At 37.0% G+C, this 24289-nt stretch overlaps 1 protein-coding gene across 1 annotated transcript in view; it reads right to left on the reverse strand.

Annotated features, from left to right (window-relative positions):
- The window catches only part of GLRB (glycine receptor beta), a 54448-nt gene extending 44881 nt beyond the window's left edge, over positions 1 to 9567 (reverse strand). Inside the window, exons 1-2 of the mRNA XM_084884337.1 lie at positions 9343 to 9567; positions 7581 to 7725 (exon numbers count right to left, since the gene is read on the reverse strand). Coding sequence (XP_084740463.1) covers positions 7581 to 7696 — 116 coding nt within the window. The 5' untranslated portion in view covers positions 7697 to 7725; positions 9343 to 9567. The remainder of the gene's footprint in view (positions 1 to 7580; positions 7726 to 9342) is intronic.
- Positions 9568 to 24289: the final 14722 nt, after the last annotated feature.

A 24289-nucleotide genomic window follows, 5' to 3' on the forward strand; every position in this document is an offset into this window, starting at 1 on the left:
GTTATTTTTGAATGCAGATAATTAAGGAGTTATTCGTTCTTTATTTTCCTATCTATAGTTATAGCATATTACTCTCTCTCTTGACAGCTTCTGTATTTTTTCCATTCTGTTTCCACACATTAAATTGTGAACAGAGGTTTATGACTATAGTGAATGATACCTTTTACATGATTAGTTGAGTTTAATTAGTTTATAATTTATTTGAAAAGAATGTGTTTAGGGGTAAATGTGGAAGTGTGTGGCAAAGTCTGTCATGTTGTTCTAGGCCAAGAATCATAATTAAGAACAGTGTTCCACAACATTTATTTCATTTATCTCCCCAGTTGGGCTTAAGGAACTTTTGGATCTCGTAGAAACATTTTCAAATCTTGTCTTCAAATCTAACTTCAATTATGCACTTACATCATCCATGGCTCAAAAAAAATGTTTTTTACAAAGTAGAAACATCTATTTGGAGAGATGCTGGATTTTTAGATACTAGCAATTTCCAAATCCCATCAGAGGCTTTGGTCTTTTTAACTTCATATCACATGTAAGATTACTTGTCCTATAAATACTATAAGTATTTTCTATTTATATGGTACGATTCTCAAACAGTGTAACACACTATACATTCTCACTACTCCTCATTGGTTTGTTAATTTGATACAAAACTCGTGTCATAAGTAATTAACTGTAAACCTCAATCCAAACCAAACGTTTACTGTGCAATTGCTTTCTGTGCTTTGCAGAAACAGGATTATATTTTGACCCAGCAAATAAAATCCTGCAGTAACACCTCTAACCCTGCTCTAACTACAGCTGGAAAAGTACTTATTTTTTCTCAATTTTCCATGCGTACACAGATATAAAATGTTTCTCTTCTGGCCTAATAGAACTGGTAATAAGATAAACCCACCCTAATGCACATAATAAAGTTAAGTGTGGAAATAATTGAAGAAACACTTGTCTGTTAACAGTCTACAGACTGGTTGGCGTTCTAGCCCAGACAGACTGTAAGATTCCCACATGATACTGGGAAATTCACTTGCCCTCTCTGAGCTTCAGTATCCTCACCTTTAAATCAAGGTTTAAGTGAGGGGATCTCTAAGGTCCTGTTCAATAATCTGGATCTACCTGTTGTGGATGCTGTGGTGCTGCATCCCTGATGGTCCCTTCAAAACTGAGACTGCTGCCCTAACCGGTTTGGCTCAGTGGATAGTAAGTTGTTGGCCTGAGGACTCAAGGGTCCCAGGTTCGATTCCAGTCAAGGGCATGTACCTTGGTTGCGGGCACATCCCCCGTGGGGAGGATGCAACCGATGGATGTTTCTCTCTCATCCATGTTTCTAACTCTCTATCCCTCTCCCTTCCTCTCTGTAAAAAATCAATAAAAAATATAAAAAGCAAAACAAAACTGAGACTGTTGCCAGGAATGCTATGAGTCTGAGCTATGTCTCTTCTGGAGTAACCTTCAGCTGAAGAGAGGTGTCTTACCCATATCCAAAAACTTTGCTGTGGGGATGCAAGGGAACCCTTTCTACTAATAGAGACAACTTGAGAGGGTGCCCCAGCTGCAGAGTGCCCTAGGGCATTAACTGATGCTTAGATGCAGCTGTATTGTCCTTGGGTTTGAATCCCCTCTTTTCACCCACGTAGGTGTAGTTCCAAAAGCAATTGCTCTCTGCCTGTAAATCTTCATCTCAGAATCTGTCTTTGAGAGAACTCAATCTACAACATCAGCTAAATAATAAGATTCCTTAAAGAACAGCATCTTAGACGACTATCAATATGCAGCATTTCTCCTTTACTTTAGCCATTCCCGAATTCAATTAACAAAGCTCTTGAGCTTTTATGTATGCCAAACAAGGTACTGGATGCTTGTTATGCATTTAAGAATCCAACACAAATGTTGATTATGCAGATATAAAAGTGGTCTTCAAAACTGTGGGTTCAGATGAATCTGTCTAGTGATTCTTGGTTTTTGGCTGGCCTTGAGTTCACCTAAGAAGCTCTGCAAACTTCTGATGCCAAGCCCGAACCCTGCCCTCCAGACTTAATTAGTTTAAGTTGTTTAGCTCAGGCATCAGGATATTAAAAGCTCCTCAGATTATTCCAGTGATCAGATAGTCACTTGCTAGAAAAGAGAATTCAGAGTGAGAAAAGAACATGGAATTAAAACATGAACAGAGGGAGGAAAAAATATGCCAACAATTATGACGAAGAATAAACTGCCTAAGAGGAAGGAGGAAATCCATGAGTGAGTGTCAACAGAACTCCAGGAAAAAGGATATTCTATGCAAGGGTTGGTTAACAGGACCAAATGCCATGGTGAGGTTGAGATAAGGACTGAAAACTCTCTGTGTGGGGTTTAGAAAAAAGGAGAGCTGTTTTCAGCTGAGAAAGAGATTGAAGCCAGATAGATGGGAGTCGATAGAACAGAGAGCAGTAGGAAAGGGAATTGGAAGAGAGAGGACACCTATTAAAAAGTTTGACTGGGAGAGATGGAATAAGAAGCCTGGACCCCATGGACACACCATTCCCCTTTTCAGAAATCCAGAAAATAATTGAGAGGCTTCTACACCCAACCAGCTGCAATGAAACTAGGAGGGAAAGTGGGGACACACTCTTTCATATCCCCATAAACCCCACCCTTATAGCAGCACAGCCCAGTACCATCCAGAGCTCCCAGCTTCTCCCTGAGCAGGAAAAGGGTCTTACCCCACACATAGGTAATATCACAGCTTTTCTAGATGCTACCCTAGATACTGGTTTTTATTTCCCCTGTTCCTGAGTAACAATGGGGCCCAGTATATGCCATTCCCCTGGGGACTACAGAGAACCAAGCTGTTGTTGGAATAAGCAGAGTTCACCATAGCTCCACCTTAACCCCTCAGTGCATCATAATTGGGATGTAAAACTCAGTTCCTCCTTGTGTCTGCACCGGCCATGGTCATGAGATTCATAATAGCCACTCACATGTGAAAACAACCTAAAAGTCCATTGATAGCTAACTGGCTTTTTAAAAAACATGGTATATGCATACAATGGAATCTAGTTTACCCTTTAAAAAAGAAATCCTGCCATATGCAACAAAATGGATAAACCCTGGGGGCCTTATGCTAAGAAAAATAAATCAGTCACAGAAGCACAAATATTGCATGATCCTACTTATATGAAGAGTCTAAAATAGTCAGACTCATAGAAGCAGAGAATACAATGGTGGTTAATGGAGTGAGGAGGCTATGGGGAATTGCTAATTAACAGAGAAATTTCACTGATGCAAAGATGAATAAGAGCTAGAGATTTTCTGTACAATATTGAACCTACAGAAAACAACACTGTGACATCTAATTTAAAAAATCTGTTAAGAGGGCAGATCTCATGTTAAGTATCCATACCACAATAAAATGTTTAAATTTAAAAACAACATGTAGTGACAATACTCAAAAAAAGAAAAACCATACTGTATATATAGATATACAGTGAGTTTTAAGTGAATTTATAGCTCAATTTCATTTAGAAAAACAAACAAACAGTTAAATTAGTTTGCTTTTTTTTTTTTTTTTTTTTTTTTTTGGCTGAACCAATGGTTGTTTCCTTGAACTATTTACATAGCTATTGTTTGGAAACAAAATTTAATTTTTTGGCTTTCTTCTAGGGAGAATCTGGCATTGAGAGATAAGTAAACACCAGCAGCACAAATTGGCATTGGATATAACGCCTAAATTTGAATTAATTTGCAATTAATTAATATTAATTTGCAATTTCAACTTTGCAAATTAATATAATAAATCTATTTTTACCCCCTTAACATGAAAACTAGCAAGATAAAAGAATGGCTACAGACAGGTGAGTTTCAGAGACATACTGCATTTTTCTCTACTGTAGTCCATAGTGTAAAACTTGAGTGGATTACAAAAGATGCAGTTGAGTGAGAAAAAGTGAATCCCAATTTCAGATTCTCTCCTCCCCCAAAATAGGAGTCAATGAGATCTAAATGATGGGTGAAAAACCAGCCTTAGATGACGGAGAGGTCTCTCATTCACTCTAGGGAGGAAAGGGAATAGAGGGGGATGGTAATAGAGGCAGGATCATATGCCCTCATGGAAAATAGAGTCAGTTTCCCTGTCCTCCTTAAAAGTGTCAAGCTAACAATCCAGAACAAGTCTCGTGTATAGCTGCCAAAATGTTCTTACATGAACACCTAGGTGTTCTTAGATGAACACCTAGAAGATAAAAGACAAAATTCACTGCACCATATTTTAAAACAATTCAGAACCTTAAAGGCAACCAGAAACAAATGTGACTAATTTTAAAATCTATTTGTAAAGATATGATGATATCATAACCAGTACTTACCAAATGATTGACATGACTAATAACGTCTATCACCTGTATTTTGTTAGCATTCTTTTTTCGGGGGGGAAAAGAGGTTTCTTGAATGTAAATTTTCAAGAGTTGAAACTATTTCCCCCTCACAAAATTCATACTTAAATAGAATTACAAATTCTGAATATACTACACATGAGTATTCCATAAATATTCAATGACTCATTCAACAAATATTTAACAAGTGTCTGCCACCGCCAGGCATTTTTTTTAAGGTCCTGGGAAAATACCAGCAAATAAAACACACAAAAACACTTGCATCCGATGGAGCTCAACCTCTGGTTCATGGAGTAATTGGCCACAGGATAAGAATAAAAAAAACACACACCTTAGTTCCAATTCCTTAAAGAATTCTACTCAGTGCAATGGTTTGTATTAGACATAACACACACACGCGCGCACACACACACACACACACACATTATCCCAGGGCTAGCCACATTTATGAAAAAATGGTTATTCCAATGTCATGGTAAATATCTTCATTCCTAATTAGTTTGTTTGCTTTGCCTTTTTTTCCCCATGTGTGGTTGTTTTTCTTGTTTACTCTTTGATTTACTTTTTTTTAAAAAAACAGAACATGATTATATTTAAGACACAAGTTTGATACAACCAAAAAGTAAAACACCAGAGTAAAATAATAACAAAAAACATGGTATTTCTTTTGCAATGCATGAGAAATGGTTAACATCTTTAGTCACCAACAAGCTCTTAAAAACCAGTAACAGAGACACTATAATAATGCAAAGAAACTGGAAAAAATAAAATGAAAAAATACAAGTGATGATTAAGCATTAAGCATATATGATTTTGCTGAGCAGTGATAAAGAATAATTTCTCTGCACTATCAGTGAGCAGAATAAAGACACTGACACCTAATATTCTACAGTTTTGAACAGTGTTATACAGTTTGAATTCTAATAAACACCAGGAGGCACATTAATGAGAAATATATATAATACATTTGAATATAAATTATAAATAAAATTGAGTCTATTTTATGAAAAGTTGACATAAGTGGAACCATTTAAAAATAGAACTAGACTAGCCATTCCTTATAAGTCTTGCTCCTTGAACCTTTGGAATGGTTGAACTAGGTGAAGTACCCTTTGCACTGGGCCAAGGTAACATTGTCTTATAAAGAATTATTTGTAAAATAGCAGGAATGCAGGCATCCCAACCACAAGGACATTCCTCCTGAAGATAGAGTCAGTAACCAGTCATGGAGAGCTAAAAAGTAACTCAGTGTGTGAACACCGATGGAAATTCCTTTCCTCTATTTATGCAGTCCTTTCTTTTTCATTTTCTTATAAAAAGTCCTTTCCTCTGTAATCAGAACACAATTTTGGTTTCTGCCTAAATCTGTACCCACCCCCCCCAAGTTGCACTTTTGTGACCTCATATAAACAATGGTGCCTCTCACTTCTCATTTTAGATTAACAAAATAATGTCAATACAAATACCAGCATTTTGTGTCTATACTTATGCAAGTGGAATATCTGACTCTAAAATTCATGAGGAAACACAAAGGACCTAAAAAGGCCGCGGTACTTCTAGAGAACAAGGCTAGAGGACATGCAGACATTCTGCTATAGTAATTAGGAAGTGTATTACTGACACAAAGTGTGTAGCAATAAACCAGTGGGACAGAATGGAGAAACAAGCAACTGGTTTATAACAAATTCACAACTGCCATTGAAAGACACAATGGCCTTTCAATAAATGTGCTGCTTTTAAAAATGAGTCTTGACCCTATTCCACATCATACACCAAAAGAATAAATTGAAATGGATTACAGAACTAAATATGAAACTAAAGACAATAAAGCATTGAAGGGGGAAAAAGCAGATTATCTTCATGACCTGGAGAGCTATTTCTTAAATAAAACACAAAAGCATTAAAGAAGATTAATAAATCAAATCAGACTCAGACTTCATTAAAAATAAGTACTTTAGTTCATCAAAAGACACTGTTAAGTTAAAATGCATACCAAAAATCGGAAAGAGAGCTGTAATATATATATATATATGACAAAGAATTCTCTCAGGAATGTATAAAGAACTTCTACATATCAATAATTTTAAAAAATGGTCAGACTTTTTAAAAGGTGGGAAAACAATTTTAAAAAGTGAGCACTTGGCAAAAGACTTATAACTAAAACTCCAATATACTTACAAAAAGGTGCTCAGAAATGTTAATCATTAGGCAGATGCAAATTAAAATCACAATGTAATATCTTATATCCATATCAGCTAAAATTCAAATGATTGCTGATAAGATCAAGTTTCGACAGTTATGTGGAGCAACTGGAACTCTCACACATGAATGATGGGAGTAGAGCTGGAAAACTACTCATATCTCCTAGAGTTTAATATACTTATACCCTATGGTTCAGAAAATTCATTTCTGGATATATGGGTATACATACTATCTTCAATCTGGATGAGAGTTTCCTATGTATGCTCTTATTTTAGTCATTGATAAAATGTTGAACACAATAAGGCTAAAATGTCACCATCAGCGATGTTGAAGATATTCTACTAATTACCCAGTTGTTAACTCATCTAGTTTTACTATTGGGACCATATTTCTAAATATTGTCCATAGGGGTCATATAAATTATTTTCAAGTGCCTTCACCAATCCAGATGTAAAAGCCAATGATCTTTAGGTTGTTATTTACTCTTTAAACAAATTTTTATCATTTGTGTGAATGTGTGTAATGCTGCTCTTCAGTGACTGAGTCAGTAAGACCCTGCTCTCAAAGAGCTTTCAATCTAGAAGGGAAACTATATTTATAATACAGTATTGTAAGTATGACAGGCAATTAGGGTACTAGAGAGGCACAGAGTGTGTTTATCTAAATCAGACTATCAGAATTGGGACAACTTCCCAAAGGAGATAACAGGGTTTGAGTTGAGTTTGAGGTCATTAAGGGACAGTCAGATTCTAATATTAAATGTGTGGGTGTGATGCTCTTCAGACAAAGGTTTAGGAGTCAACAGTGAATAAATGATATTTACAGTCATAGATTTGGACAAGACCACTAAGGTGGGAGTTAACTAAATACAGGGGAACACTGGCCAATTAGTTCATGTTCTGATGTGAAAGGTTCTGCTGATAATGTGTTTCAATAAACAACCTTACTTGGATTTTTAAAAAAATGCAATAACATCTCTCCATATGAGAATATAAGGCATGAAGAACGTACGATGGGCATAGATACTGCTTCTTTTTCCCCTTCTTTGAAGACTTCTCTTTAGAATAGGCTTCTTCAACCCACAAGGAAATTAAAATAAAAAAGGCAATCGCCGGTAAAAACTTCATCCTGAAAAGTTATATTTCAGGAGGTGGATCTATAAGAAAGAACAAGAAACATTTACATGTATGAAGCAAATGATTAACTATCTGACTATTTAAGGAGTAAAAATCATTGCTAATCAATAGACATTTGTACATCAATTCTCATTGTTCATTCCTAGGTGGTTATATGTCACTATATATTTTGTGCTGATTTAGCAGTAAAAGTTAATTTAAATAATGGTAGGAAATAAAATCCTGCTGAGGAATAAAATATAAAGCATGCAATATTTCTGATTCTATAATCATATAAAATTGTAGAATAATACTGACTTGCACAGTACATTAATCTATGCTTGCTTACAGATATATCTGGAAGGAAGTTCAACACGGAGTTAAAATGGTTATCTGATGCTATCAAGTTTAAATTGTTTTCTTTGTTTTCTTTTTTCATTTTTATATTATTTTAAACTTGCACGTATATTTTCCATAAAAATAAGACTAATTAAAGGGAAGATAATTTTAAGTATTAAAAATTGCCAAAGATAAAATAAAAAATTATTATTAAAGACTTTCATCCTTTAAATGCAGTTTTTGCAAGCTTCTACCCCCTAAAAGGATGTAGATGGATTTAAATTAGGTTTTTTTGCTTTTCTCCTTGCTTGATACTAATATTGCCCAAAGATGATTTCTGACTGCAGAAATTCTAGGTAACATTATATAAAATCAAGTAGCAAGTTCAGTTAGATTCTTCCAAATAATCTCCCTAGCCATATTTTAACAACATTTTCCATGCTGAAATGAGAATTATATTCTTGCCAATGTCTGATGCAAAACAAACAAACAAACAAACACTTTAAGCTTCTGGAATATTTAAACATCTTCTGCATTCTTCATTTCCAAACCATGAATTGTTTCACCTTCATTGCAGAGTGGGAGACCTATCAGAAGCTTCAACATTAACTTAATTACCCCCTGACACTTACAAATGTGCTTCTCCCAGGTCATATTTTTCACCTCCCTTTCTTTCCCCCCAATAATTACTTCCCCACGTTTATCCATTGCACCACCCTACAGCAAGCCAGGTCCTTTCTAACGAAGATAAGCGAGGGTGCTTGTCAGGCCAACAAACAGCAAGAGCAGAAGGCTCTCTGTCAACTCACAGCACTGGCCGCTCCCTGCCCCCACCCTCCCAGGGCATCCACTTGCAGACACCTTGGCCCACTGCAGCAGGTACTTCGCCCGCCCCCTCCGCGTCCTTCCCCAAGAGAAGCCAAGAGCCGCCTAACGGTTTCAGTAAGCTCTATGTTCTCCGCCTTCACCTCCAACCTTGCATAGGGGACAGCTGCAGTGCCTGAAGGACCTTCAGCCACACCACGCCGGGCGCCCTCCCCACAAAGTGCGTTCTCTAGTGACCCGGGCCGGGCCCCCCGCATCCCTCCATCCCCAGCCAGTCCGCGGACAGCGCATCGGTGGCCCGCGACCCGCCACCCGCGCCCCCAGCGTTCGCTCCTCCCCGCCCGCCGCAGTGCCCAGCGCCCCGCCGCCCTGGACCCTGGCTTTCCGCAGAGGCTCGTACCCTGTCCCCCGGCCCCCGCCACCTCCCCCCGCTCCGTCCTCCCACCCCGTCCTCCCCAGCCCTTCCTGCCGCAGTGGAGCCCGCGGACACGTACCCAAGGCGCCCCCGCCTCCAGCCGCCAGGCCAGGGACCCGGCGGCACGGGGCCCAGACGGCGCTGGCTGCCCGGGAGCCGCGGGCGCAGAGCGGGGAGCGGGGAGCGGGGAGCGGGGAGCTGGTCCCGCCGCCCGCGCCGCCGCCGAGCTCCGCTGGTGCGCCTGCTCCGTGCGGAGCCTGCGCCGTGGTGCGCGGGGCCGGTGCCCGCAGCGCCTCCGGGCCGCCGCAGGGACCGGGAGCCGGGAGCCGGGGCCGGGGGGCCGCGGAGGGGGAGGGGCGGGGCGGGAAGAGGTATCCCGATCCAGAGGCATGGAAAGGGTTTTGGAGCAGAAATACAGCTCCCCCCCCCCCACCCACCCACCCCTCCCTACACACACACACACACACACACACACACACACACACACACACACGCGCGCGCGCGCGTTTTAGGGATCAAGATGATGAGGGCGAGGGTCGGGTAAGGACAACCTCTCCAGGAGCAAATGACCTTCTGGGACCCAATGGGATAACCTAGTTTCTGTGATTTCATCACTTGCCCAGACTCCTGGCATCTCACCTAATCTCCGAGTTTTATTTCTAATCTCCAAAAGCCTGGTCTTCCTAAAATTGATCAAAATGACTAAATCCACATAACTTGCAGGTGCTGTTTCAGCATTTGTTAACTAATTAATTGGTGCACAGAACATGATGGGTTTTTTTTTTTTCGAAAACCGTCCACTGCGTTCTCTCATTTGGTCCTCACAGCATCCATTCTTTGGCAGGTTTTATGTCTTCATTCCCATTTTGCAGATGAAGAAAATGAAGCTCAGCTGTCTTAAGGGATTTCCTTGAATGGAATGTTCCAGAGACTCCAAGTCTGATTTTACACTTCTGAGCCAGATCTGATTTTGGCTTTCTCTAGCCAAGGGTTCCTTGTGCTTGTTGTGTCCAAAGTGGTCCTTCATTTGGCTATGGAGTTCTTAGATAACAAACAGCTTTCCTATTAGCTCTTGACTGTATGCCTAATGGTTGTTTTTTTTTTGTTTTTCATTAAGAAAGCTTGGGCTCAGGTGAGCATCACTTAGCACTGTGTCCTGGACCTACAGATGTATCCACTGATACAGTGGTCTGCAAAGTCATTAGTCAACGGAGCCAAATATCAACAGTACAACGATTGAAATTTCTTTTGAGAGCTAAATTTTTTAAACTTAAACTTCTTCTAACGCCACTTCAAAATCTATTCCCCAGGCCATGGTATTTTGTGGAAGAGCCACACTCAAGGGGCCAAAAGAGCCACATGTCACTTGAGAGCCGCAGTTTGCCGACAACAGCATTAGTACATTTTCAAACTATATCATATGGGGAGAAGGGAGCACTGCTTGTATACAGTAATTGCTTGCCTCTTCAGAAGTGGGAGACATAGATGAATGTTTAGTGGACATGATGGGATAGGAAAAATCAAATAAATAAACACACAAAACAAAACATGTAAAAAACACTGGGAACACAGTAAACAGTTGAACATTGGTTGTTTATCCTCATGGTTTTGTGGCTGGCTGAGAACTGGGGCTCATTGCTACTGTCCAGCATCATAAATAATATCATAAGGCATGTTGCTAGTCCAGAAAAGCTCAAAGCTCAAAATTCTAAAAACAGTTGCAGCTAAATGCATATTGCTTTTATATCATTGTAAAGAGGAAAAAACCATAAGTCAAACCATCATTATTGGGAGACTACCAGATACTCTGCTCCCAAACATTAGTAACTCAATGCTCACAGTGATCTACAAGGTCCCAATTGTTATGCTCCCCTCCCAATAACTCTGCCTTGTTCCCGCCTTCACTCTGCCTCTTGCACCCTATGCTCCAGCCAAATTGCTGCTTCTCTAACATGCCCACGTAGGCAGGATCCCACCTTATCATTCCAGCTGTTTCCTCTGCCTAACATGCCCTCTCCCACAGAGCCCCGTGTCTAACTCCCTAACTTGGTTTTTTTCTAAGATGTCACCCTCTCAAGGAGATTTAGCAAATATTGTTTAAAAGTGCAAACTCCCACCATCCAAGGATTTCTGATCCCCTCTTATGTGCATTTTCTTTCTTTTTTTCATAGTACTTATGTTCTAAAATATTATACAATTTATTCATGTACTTGTTTTCTCTTTTTCCTGGCTAAAATGTAAGCTGAATTAAAAATATGTTTTTGTTCGTTGATGTTCAAGTACCTGGAATAGTGTTAGATAAAGGATTAAAGTTCGTCTTCATTACTTAATTTCTCTATATTTCATGTTTATGTATTAGTAAAATGAAAATGACAACACGTAATTTACAGGTTTTTTTCTAAGAACTAAACAAGTTAATTTATGTTAAATATTTGTTATATAGAATAGGGACCATAAATAATTACCTTTTTCTCATTTTATTGTTCCCTAATTGCTTAATGATATTATAGATTTTTAAGTAATAGGATCCTGATGTACATTTCTTTCTGCTTTTTTGTTCATTTATTTATTTATATTTATTTACACATGTCTGCTTTTTTGTTCATTTATTTACATCTGCAACTGGAAACATTTTGTAGGCCTATCTCAAGACATTCAATTGGAACCCTATTTTCTTTACACTTCAGCTTCACATGATCTATAATATATTAATTTTATTTTACTTGTGCGTGAAACTTAAAAACTGTCCTAAATATCCTTTGTTAGATTAAGAAATCAAACATAAAAAAGAGAGATTAGTCTCACCAAATCATTTATTCATATGATATAAGTATTTACTACTCATGCTGCTTATTGTTTATATTGCTATAAAACATTAGTTCTAACTCTATAAATTTACTTCTTTTCTATTTTCTCTCTATATAAACCATATTTATTCTTTAATGATAGACTGAATTATAATAGTCATTCATGAGATTTTTCACTGAAACTTCACTCCATGTGCCATTATAACCATCAAATATGTATTTTTTTTTAAATCATGTTTACCTGTTTTAGATGTACTTTTCCCCAAATCATCCTCTTTAAAAATGTCTCAAAAATAAATAATTGGAAAGTAATTATAAATAAAGAGAAGATTACAACCAAAGATGATTAGAGTAATGGGTCAGTTATTTGGCATCTGTTAAATACTATCCATACATTTTAAGACAACAGACTTTATATTGGAGAATGTTAATGAGTAGACAGTCTTAATGTATTAGAATAATGCAAATAATATTTTGTAACTCCAAATAACTTCCATATGTTTTCAGACACAGCATATTATCCTTAAAATATTCTCCAATATCCTAATTACTTAAAACCAAAATTTTAAACAATACTAGCCACATTTTATTGATTATTTGTTTGTTGAAATAAATGTCATTATATTATACTTTAAAACCTTCAAGATATCTTTGCAAGTTATTTTATACCCACATTTTAAATGAGAAACCAGAAGTCAAGAAAGAGAAATTAACTTATCCAAGATAATAAAGTTGGAAAAGGAAGAGATTGTTTCATCTTTAATGTCCTATCACAACATGAAGACTCTGGTTCTAGTTACACATGGGTGAGTGAAAACAGGTTTTATTTTAGACATAGACATGGCTTGTACAGAATCTGGCGGCAGATTAGGAAACTGAAATCAAAGAAGCTGTTCTAGTACTGGATCCAGGCCTTTACTTCCAACAAAAAGTTGGTCCAAAGATGAACTAATATGTGACTTATGTTTCACTTAATTTTTTTTTCTGTTCAACATAATAATAATTGCAATAATAATTATTATCATAATTATTGATCAAGTGTATACTATTTCCCAGATACTACAGAAAGTACATTAAATTTATTATCTCATCACAAGTTTATGGGTTCAAATGCTTATTACAATTTAGAGATAGAGCATCAGAAGCATCATATAACTTCTCTAAAGTCACTTTGCTAATAAATGGTTGAGATAACTATGCACCTAAGTTTTTCTGGTTCAGGAAGCTGGGCTCTTAAAATATTTCTTTGTGTGATTTTAAATTTCTTATTCAATAATATCTCATGATACCCAGAAATCCATTAATCACAACCAAAACTGCACATTAACTGTGATAATATTCTGAGAAGAAACATAAATGAGATCTTCCTATTTGTGCATATGAGTATTTTGGGAAATAGTTCCGAACAACCAAAGGCACACTGTAACATCTGCCAACCCACTCTCTGCCCCTACCCCCATGGGGAAGAACTATCTGTGATTGGAGATGCACGGACTCAAAATAGATATAAAAGTTTTAATGTTTTATTCAGAGTATTCACTGCAAAAGCACCCACCAGATATTCTATAGCTTTTTAAAAATATATATATATAGATATTATTGATTTTTTTTTTTTTTACAGAGAGGAAGAAAAAGGGATAGAGAGCTAGAAACAAGGATGAGAGAGAAACATCGACCAGCTGCCTCCTGCACAACCCCCACTGTGGATGTCCCTGCAACCAATGTACATGCCCTTGACCAGAATTGAACCTGGGACCCTTCAGTCCTCAGGCCAACGCTCTATCCACTGAGCCAAACCGGCTTCAATTCTACAGCTTTTTGATCAATTAGACATATGTCTCAAGTCTTTAGGAGAAAAAAAAAAAAGAGAGAGAGAGAGAGAGAGAGAGAGAGAGAGAGAGAGAGAGAGAGAGAGAGAAAACGAATCACCTTTAGGTAAATGACACAAGCTTGTCCAATAACATTTACATCAAAATCACTGATTTTTAACCAAAAACTATTCCCATCCAGATAGACACTACAAAGTAACTGCCATCCACAGGTCTGTTTGTGTGAATTATTTATTCTTTTATTTTATAGTTGGCATGTGATTGTCAACTATTCATGACTGCTCCCAGCCAAACATTTCCTCCAAAGCAATAGTAATAGTTATTGTGGTAGAAGCAGATGACTAGTCACTCAGGGCCATGAATCTTCCAGTCAAACAGCATCTCTTCCAAAAGCATTTGCAATTTTGACCGAGTCTGAACAAAGTTATAGTCAAAATTCTTGATAAGCTTTGAACCTGCCAATCAGCTTTGTTGCAGTCCTGGGAAGAGGCCATATCTTCCAACAGCCAGGACTTCTAGGCGAAATGTGCAAGACAACATGCTCTCTTCCTCTGGTGTTCACAGCAGATGTGTGATAGTGGTTTAGAAAGTGATCCAAAACTCTTTCTTTTAAAACCTTGTGAACAATGCCAACGGTGATGTTTTTGTTATCTTCTGTTTTTCCTTAAGACCTAGGTAAATAATTAATATTGGAGTAGCATTTATGAACCATATTAAGGATTCATTCTGCTACATTGTCTAATATCAAGCCAGATTCACTGAAAGTTCCAAGCCTGCAGCCTATGGATTCTAACTCTGTACCTTTTTTGGGAAATGTTTCATATTTATCATACCAATAAACTCCATTTATAATTTATGTACATGCATTTGAGATTACAAATAAAAATTATTATTCTACTTTAGCAATTTTTTTTAGAATGAGCAAGTGGCTGAATAATGGCTCTACCAATATTAAAAATCGGTTGTAGAAATAAAACCATGGTGCTTATCAAATAATTAGGTTTTAAAATAAGACCTTAAAATCAAGCTCACAAAGAAAGTTAGGCTCATAAGTAACTTCTTAATCTTAAGTTTAAAGAGTCTATATCTCTAACCTAATTTTAAAAACACACTTTAGCAATATAATTTATTTTTATCTTTTTACTAGAGACCTGGTGCATGAAATTTGTGCATGGGGGAGGAGGGCTCCCCTTAGCTCAGCCTGCACCCTCTCCAATCCGGGACCCCTTGGGGATGTCTGACTGCTGGTCCGACAGTTGGACATCCCTTCACAATCCTGGACCACTGGCTCCTAATCACTCACCTGCCTACCTGCGTGGTTGCCCCTAATTGCCCCCCCCTGCCAGTCTGATCGCCCCTCATTGCCTCTGGGTGCCTGATCATCCTAACTGCCGCGCCCCCCCCCCTCCTGCACCCTGCTGGTCTGGCTGCCTACAACTGCCCCTCCTGCCAACCTGGTCACTCTCCATAGCCTTTCCCTGCTGGCCTGGTCTCCCCATGCAGCCTGCTGTTCAGTCATTTGGTTGTCCCTCACTAACCCCTCTGCTGACCTGGTCATATGCAGCCATTTTGTGAGGGTGTGATTGTAATTTGCATAGTATCGCTTTATTATATAGGATTTTCCTCCAGGCAAGAATCTTAAGGGAAGGTTTCATTAGAATATTCACCAGCTTTGCAGGTGTATTTTAAATATGTTGATGCATTAAAATGCGTATATAGGGGAGTTTTGGATTATAAACTCCCCTATATACTGACACCTTGAGTTTAGATTTCTAGCTTCCAGAAGTATGAGATAAAATATGACCAGATGTACAGTTAAGAAGTGTGATTAGCAAAAGACCATGTTGATTTTTAATTGTTCCACATACTAAAAATGTCATTAAAATAGATTAAGCAAACAAAGCAGTGAATTTGTCTTGAAAATAGATTGCTTTCAAACTAACTTATTGTGATTCCCAAATAACACAGCATTGTTATTTCAATATTGTGCTATATTGATTCCATTTTTGTGTTTTTTATTCAACATAATAGATTTAAATGGTCATTTATAATTTGTTAAGAATTTTAAATTACCCCATTAATGAATTCTGTACAAAACGTTAGTGCCAATCAATCTAAAAATTTTATACTTAAAAATTAAAAATGGTACTGGCAAGAATGGCTGCTCTAACACAAATCAATGTTTTTCAAGCAACTTCCTCTACCGCTGTGGCAGTAACCTTGGATAGCTAAGCCATAGGAAGTTTGATACAAGAGCAGTATCAAAGGCAAGTGTACAAAAGGAAGGAGTTTACATATTTGCATGCAGTAGGAAGGCTTGTCCTGAGAATATTTAAAAAGGAGGAAGAGAGTAATTTATACCTTAGGCTGGAGATTTGAAGCATCCTTAGGGAATATTTTTCACTGAATTTATGAATTCAATATTTCATCTACCTAAATTTTGATGAAATCTATAACAAAGTAAGGTCAGAATTATTAACTACTTAATATAAATCTCTATCCATGGATTCTGGAAAATTTCCAGATTAATACCATATTTGAATTTCATAAGAATAAAAAATATTATTTACATTTTTTCTAATATAGAATAGAATGATATATATTTAGGAAGATAAACATACAAAAAGAAGTAAATATGATCCATAACTCTATGCCTCTTATAAAATTATGGGTTTTTCTTTATGTTTTAGTGTGTTGTCAAAAGAAATATATAAATTTCCAGAAATAATCCTTTATTGCCATCCTACTTCAGTTAGAGTAATTCCTAGAGAAACTATGCACAATTGATTGAGTTGATTGTTTCCATTTGAAAACCAAGACAGAAGAGTCTCAACCAGATGCCAAATTGGTTAGAGTTATTGATGAACTAGCTAAAAGCAACTGTGGTTTTATTAGGCTAGTGAAAGAATGTATCCTAAAATTTACAATATATGGCACTTAGTGCAGTTTCACTGAATTCATTATGAACACTTAAATTCTGCTTTTAACAAATTTGTAGATCCAAATGGGAATTGATCTGGAAGAAGATGAAAAAAGCCAAGAAGGATGAAGTATGCCAAAATTTAAGAAAGTCAAAAGAAACTGGAATGTTAACATGTGAATAAAGCCTAGTAAATTTAATATTATTTCCATTGTTCTTGAGGCAACGTGTTTTATTATCTCCACATTGACAAGTAGACAAAAATACACTTCAGGAAATAGGCCTCTCCATTTCCACAATTTATTCAGGATAAACTATGTTGTAGAAAATGGAGCATTATTGATTTGAGTGCTTTAGGTTGGGCAGACACAAAATAGTAATTGAATAGTTTTTCTAATACACAGATACACATGTATTTCTTTACTTTAGCTAAGTCAAATGTTAGGATCTCTTTTACTTATACAAGACAAAATGTTAAAATTTTTCCACCTTCTTTAGGCATGTTGTTGTTAATTCTCACCAAAGGATAATTTTCCATGTATTTTTAGAAAGAGTGGAAGGGAGGGGGAGAGACACAGAGAGAAAAACATTGATGTGAGAGAGACATGTTGATTGGTTGCTCCCATATGCACCTCGACCACGGTCAGAGCCTGCAACCAGGTATGTGCCCTTGACCGGAGTCAAATCTGGGACCCTTCGATCCTCAGGCTGATGCTCTATCCACTGAGCCAAGCCGGCTAGAGATAATTTTTGTTATTTGAAACGATGGAAAAGTTAATAACTAAAGGAGATTTTATAAAGATAGCTTTCTATGTTACTAATGAATCCTTTTTTTAAAAAAAATTTACTTTTTTTTGGTAGTGTGTGTGTGTGTGTGTGTGTGTGTGTGTTGAGCACTTAGGCTGCGGGGTTAGGGCCCAGGGATACAGCTTAGGGAGAAGTAGGAAACTGCACACTCTTGTAAAAGGGTCTCTTTTACATGGGCTCTGCAGGGAGAAGCTTTTATCTCGCAAGACAATGCACTGTGAAACGGAAAATTGGAGTGATGATTCATTTTCAAGCTACAATTCAATAAACTAAAAATTAGCTAAAATGACTGGAAACATATACACACCGAAAGCCCTCCATTTCCAAAATTAAGAAGACATTCCTAAATAATACTTGTGTTAAAAAGGAAATCACAACTAAAAATATGAGCTTAAGAAATTATGAATCTCTATATTTTAAAAGTAATGAATTTAAACTAAGTCAGTATTGAGAAGAAAATTTATACTAACTATAAATGCATTTAAAAAACACAAAATATTTTAAATAAATAGATTAAACATTAAATCCAAGGAGTTACATAAAAAGAAGAACATTATTGCATTTTAAATATAAAATGAAACAATACAATCAAAGCAAAATTAAGTTATATAACAAATAAATTATATCAATTAAGCAAAATAGCTTCTGGCAAAGTCTCATTTCGTATCAAAACAAAATATATTAGAAACATTAAATATTAGAGGCCCGATGCATGAAATTTGTGCAAGGGGCTTGGTATTGCAGCCCTGGCTTTGTCCATAAGGTGGTTTGGAATGGCATCCAGAAGGTCATTCAGCTGTCTGGTCTAATTAGCATATTACGCTTTTAATATCATTGATTATTAGTAAAGAGAAAAAAGACATAAAATATAAAAGGTAAGGAGTAAATTTAGATGCAATTATGACATTCAAGGAAAATATAATAGTGACCACAATTAACTTGAGAAGACAGAAAACAGACCCGGCCAGTGTCGCTCAGTGGTTGAGTGTCAACCTATTAACCAGAAGGTCATGGTTTGAATCAAGGTTCATTTCTAGGTGAGGGAACATGGCCAGGCTTCAGGCTCATTATCCAGAAGTGGGCGTGCAGGAAGCAGCCTATGGATGATTCTCCTCATTGATGTTTCTGTCTCTCTTCCTTTCTCTCTGAAATCAATACAAACATATTTCTAAAAATAAATAAATAAATAAATAAAAAATGAAGATAGAGAACAGAAGACCAATACTTATAGACTATACTGAAAACCATACTAAGTTTTCTGGTTCAGGGGTGGACAAACTTTTTCTTGTAAAGGACCAGATAGTGAATGTTGGAGACTTTGTATACAATCTCTGTTGCAAATACTCAGTTCTGCCAATGCAGCATGAATGCAGTCTTAGGCAATTCCTGGGTGTGGCTACATTAGAAAACAAAACAAAACAAAATAAAACAAAACAGGTGACAGTATGAAATTGGCCCCACAGCCCCTGTTTAATATTGATTCAAATCATTGTCACTGTTTTCTAAGTTCCCCCCTGTATTTCAGAGGAGAAGCCTGGAATTGCATTTTCCAGAACCCACTTACCACGGTTCTGGGTTAGAGTTACCACAAGAGAAACTCACTTGAGACATACTATAGTGGAAGCCAAGGAGAAAGCCATCATTGTTCAGAGGAAATTGCTGGCAGTCTATCAGTACCCATGACTGGGTGGGTTGTTTGCCAAATTCTGGGATTTAGTTGGTAAACCCATTTGGTTGTCTAGTTACATTTTCATTTTGGCCCCCATTTTTAACTCCTTTACTTTCTTTCTTTATTTGTTTAAAACTCAGGGAAAGAAGAAACGTGGCGTTTCAGAGGAAAAACCATAATATATCAAGAAGTGGCCTACTGAAAGATGGCTGACGGTTATGTTACTGGGTACAAAAGCCATAGCAGTGTTCCCAAATGTGCCACTTGGCACCTCCATAACACAAACGGGCGTACTTTATCTGGTATCTTTGTCCTTCCTGCTTAGTGGTACACATGTAATCATCTTTCCTTTAGTTTGAAGAGTAAAGGACCACTGGACCCCAATGTTGAAATCAATCCCCACCTCTTTGTGGGTTTCATCCTTCACCCTTTGAAACATGTGGATCCTATCAAGGCCTCTAGATGACCAGCCACTTCTGGCTCATCCAGTCCAACTACAATAGCATAATGACATCCATCCAGTGGAGTGATGTGATGGTCTGTGGGACATCCAGAGGGTACAGATCCCTTTGGTCCATTTCATGGCATAGCACAAGAGAGTTAATGTAGGCCTAGGACAAAACACTAAATGTCGATGAATGTCTTATCTATTCCAAGTAAACTTGAACTCCTTATGATCCTCATTTCTGATAAAAAAAAAAAAATAGGGGGAAAAAGCATTTATTAAATCAGCGGCCATACCCCATGCACCTGTTATTCTAGTCTAGAAAAGATCACATCTGGCCCCACAGCTGCAACTTGGACTTACGTCTTGGTTGACTTTGCAGTCATCTGCTGTCATCATCCTGTCAGGCAGCTGATCCAACTCTGAAATCGCATATGAGCATCTGCTTTTTTGAACATTCCTGGCATGAACTGCTGCAGTTTGGCTTCCCTATGAAGCTGACTCTAAGTTAAAGACGAGCTTGTCAGACATTTGTGAAGAAGTGCTCTTGGGAACCCACAACTGTGGAAGAGAGAGAAGGGGAAACAGGATTGGACAGAGAGAGAGGTTGATCTGTCATGCTGTCCCAACCAAAGCTTCTGTGGTTCCATGGAGAGGTCTGGGGCTGGGGTGGTCTTTCAGACTTGTTCCGAGTTAGGGAAAGAAGGCTGTGCCTTATTGCCTCTGTGCCAATCAAACTGGATATAGACTAAACCCAGAAATAAGTGTGGCCCTGAGTGAGCCCCTGTTTTCAGTCAAGGCCAATTCCCATAAAAGGCTGAGAGTTGAGAATCAACCATTCGCAGCAGCTGAAAAAGTTTCTTTCATTTATTAAGGTTAGTAGGAGCTACACAGCAGAGCATCTACCACCCTTAGATGACAGTATATGGAGACCATTTCTGGGCTGTCTAGTCTGTTCTGTTATTCAACTTCTCTATCCTTGCACAATATCACATGGTTTTAATTACTGTGGCTTTAATATAGGTCTTGATATTTGGTGTCTAGCATTGCTTTTGTCTTCACTATTGGTATTGTTGGTCCTTTCCATATACATTTTAGAATAAGCCTATCGTTTTTATTTTTTAAAAATCTGCTTGGAGTTTGGCTGTGGTTGCATTTAATCCATAACTTGAGGAATATTAATATCTTTACAATAATGTGCCTTCCAATACTGTACTTCCCATTGTATGTGGTTATCATTTAATTCGCTTAGTCTTCTTTAATCTTAAAAAGAATTTTAATTTCTAGAGTAAGAACTTCGAACATTTTTTTGATAAATGCATTTCTAGATATTTGATATTTATTGAAGTTATTATAATGATACTATTATTTCTGTTTCATTGTTGTTTTATTGCTGATATGCAAATAAATTTTCTAAATTGGATGCATATCTAATAAGCTTGCCAAATTTACTTATTCATTCTAATTGCTTATAAGCTTTTTATAATTTCTAGGCACGTAATTATCTTGAATCTATGAATAATGACCTTAATGATCATTTTTTTTTCTTCTTTTCTAATTAGTATGTCTTTTTTTAAAATCCTCACCCACAGATAGTTTTCCATTGATCTTTTAGAGAGAGTGGAAGAGAGAGGAAAAGACAGAGAAACATTGATGTGAGAGAAACACATCTATTGGTTGCCTCCTGCAAGCACCCTTACCAGGGCCCTGGCAGGGGAGAAGCCTGCAACCAAGGTATGCGCCTTTGAACCAAACCTGGACCTTTTGGTCTTTGGCCACAGGCAAACATTCTATCCACTGAGCAGCATGTCTTTTTTTATTATTATTTTTTCTTATCCTATTTACTGGATCATTTTTAATCACAATGGTGAATGAAATGTTGATGGTGAAATCCATTTTATTCCTAATTTCAAAAAAGAAATCTTTTTTTGAAAAGCTTTTAAATATTTCACCATTGTGTAAGGTATTTCTGTGAGGTTTTAAAAATATTGTTATAGATTACTTATAGATGAACATATTTCCTTTCTATTTCTAGTATCCTCGTAGTTTTTATCATGAGTTAAGTGTTGAATTTTTTCAAATGACTTTTCTAAATCTATAAAAACAATTATGTGTTTTTTTCTCCCTTCTCCTCACTTTATTTTTTTAGTGTGCCAAATGGCACTGATTGTTTTTTTTTTTTAATGTTAAACTAACTTTACATATGGAAAAATCCCACCTGATATTGGTGTATATGTCTATATCTACATATAAATATATATCAATATACTGAATTTTAATTGCTGGTATTTTATTAAGGATTTTTGCACCAGTGTTCATGATTGACCTATAATGTTTCTTTCTTATAATTTCATTGACATGTTTTGAATCAAGGATTGGATTTTATTCTTATAGACATATGGATAATTCCCTTGTTCCTATTTTCTGGAATAATTTATCTCTGACCTGTGTCATTTCTTATTTACATTTTTTTTCCTTAAAATGTTTGAAAAGATACTACCTTTCTGGGCCTGGGATTTATATATATATATATAAATAATATATATATATATATATATATATATATATATATATATATATATATATATATATATTGATTTCAGAGAAGAAGAAAGAGTGAGACAGAGAGAGAAACATCAATGATGAGAGAGAATCATTGGTTGGCTGCCTCCTGCATGCCCCCACTAGAGTTGACCCTGCAACCTAGGCATATGCCCTTGATCAGAATTGAACCCAGAACCCTTCATTCCACAGGCCGATGCTCTATCCAGTGAGCCAAACCTGCTTGGCTGGGCCTGAGATTTTTTACTGCGAGGAGGGTTTTTGTAATAATGTATTCACTTTTTGCTTTTAAACTATTGAAGAATGATATTCAATCTTGATTTATGGAGTATATGTTATCAGGTTATGTGCTGAATCTATGCTATGTACTTTATGATGGAGGTTGATGATACAGTGGTGATTCTGTGAGGCTAAAGGTGAGATGGTGAGCCTTCTCTTGTAAAAGAGATAACATTTTTGGTAATAAGATAGCAATAGATATAAAATTTCAATTTTGATGATTTCTAAGGAGTGGTTGATGGTGCATTAAGAGTTGGTTATGGGAAGATTTGATCTCATCTTAGCATATTAGAACAACTTTCATGAGGAAATAATATTTGTAAATAATTAAATGCTTTCAACTTACCTTTATACCTTTGCATTATTCCTTTCATCTTTAAAAATATAATGTTAATAATAGCTCCTCCTCTACTTAGCTACTTCTCCGAGGTGGGCTGTATACACAGACTTGTCTATCACTTCCTGAAATGTCTACATCAGAAGGAAAACTCAGTTCTCTGTAGTGGGGTTCCATCTACACGATCTTTGGAGGGAAAGCTGGGTTTCACACATTATTCTCCTCCTGCCATTGCTTCTCCCTGCCACATGGTGTCTCTGTTGATAACTGGTGGAATCCATGAATTGGCAAGGAAGGATTCTACTAGGAAAATTACTTGGAGCAAGGATCTTCACTGCTTTGATTAGCATCACCCAGCCTCCGCGCTCACCTCTCTCAACCATATTCAACCATTACCTCTGGGAGCACTGTTTCAACATGTTTTCAGCACCTATCTGTGCAGTTCTGAACATGCCCAGAACCTTCCCTTAATAACTTTCCAAAACTCAAAGGGCCCCTTTCTTTCCAGTTCACCCACTTACCCTCATAAGGATGGTCAGACGAAACATCTTGGGCCAACATTATCCAAAACACAAAAGATGCCTATGTTGCCCCCTTCCTGGACCCACGAAGCTACTCTGTTTTCTCAGAAAGGGAGTTCTAGTCTCAGACCTCAAAGGAAATTGATCTCGCTAAGGATTACTGAGGTAGCTTTCCAGCTCCTCTCTCATGACATCAAAGGAATGGAAAAATAAACACACGTTTAATTGGGGGATTATATATACAATAAAATGCTCTTTAATTACACACCTTTCTTTTGTTCTAGCTAACAGTCGTATGGAGAAAAAATAATAATCAGTTATAATCTGGTGGAAATACCTCACGTATCTAATTACAACAATCAGAGTGCCCTGTGGGCTTTCCTCCTCTATTAGTAGTATAAGCAGCACAATTGTTCAAGCATTTCCTCAGTTCCTATTTTCTATCCCTTTGTACATTTTCCTCATTCTTTCCTGATCTTTTCCAGTTTGTCCACGTCTTTTAAAAAGTGTAGTGACCGAAAGTAGCCACAATATCCTAATAAGGAGCTTGTGAATGCATAATATAACAGAAAGATTACTTCCAAATGTCCCATGAATTATTCCTTTTAATAAATTCCAGAACCATAATGGCTTGGGTTCAGCATCAAGACTCCAGGTTTTTCTTTTATATTTTTTGTCTAGTTGGCTCATTTATTACTAGTAAATGTTATCTTACTTTAGAAATCAATATTTGTGTTAATGTCACACTGATTCTTCTTTTAACATTTCAGAAAAATGGCAAGATTTCCAAATGCTAAGTTATTCTATATCTCAATCTCTTTATATACGCTAAATGGATTATTCAGTAGTT

The sequence above is a fragment of the Pipistrellus hanaki genome, assembly GCF_964339955.1.
Source record: "Pipistrellus hanaki genome assembly, chromosome: 5".
In the NCBI taxonomy this organism is placed as follows: Eukaryota; Metazoa; Chordata; class Mammalia; order Chiroptera; family Vespertilionidae; genus Pipistrellus; species Pipistrellus hanaki.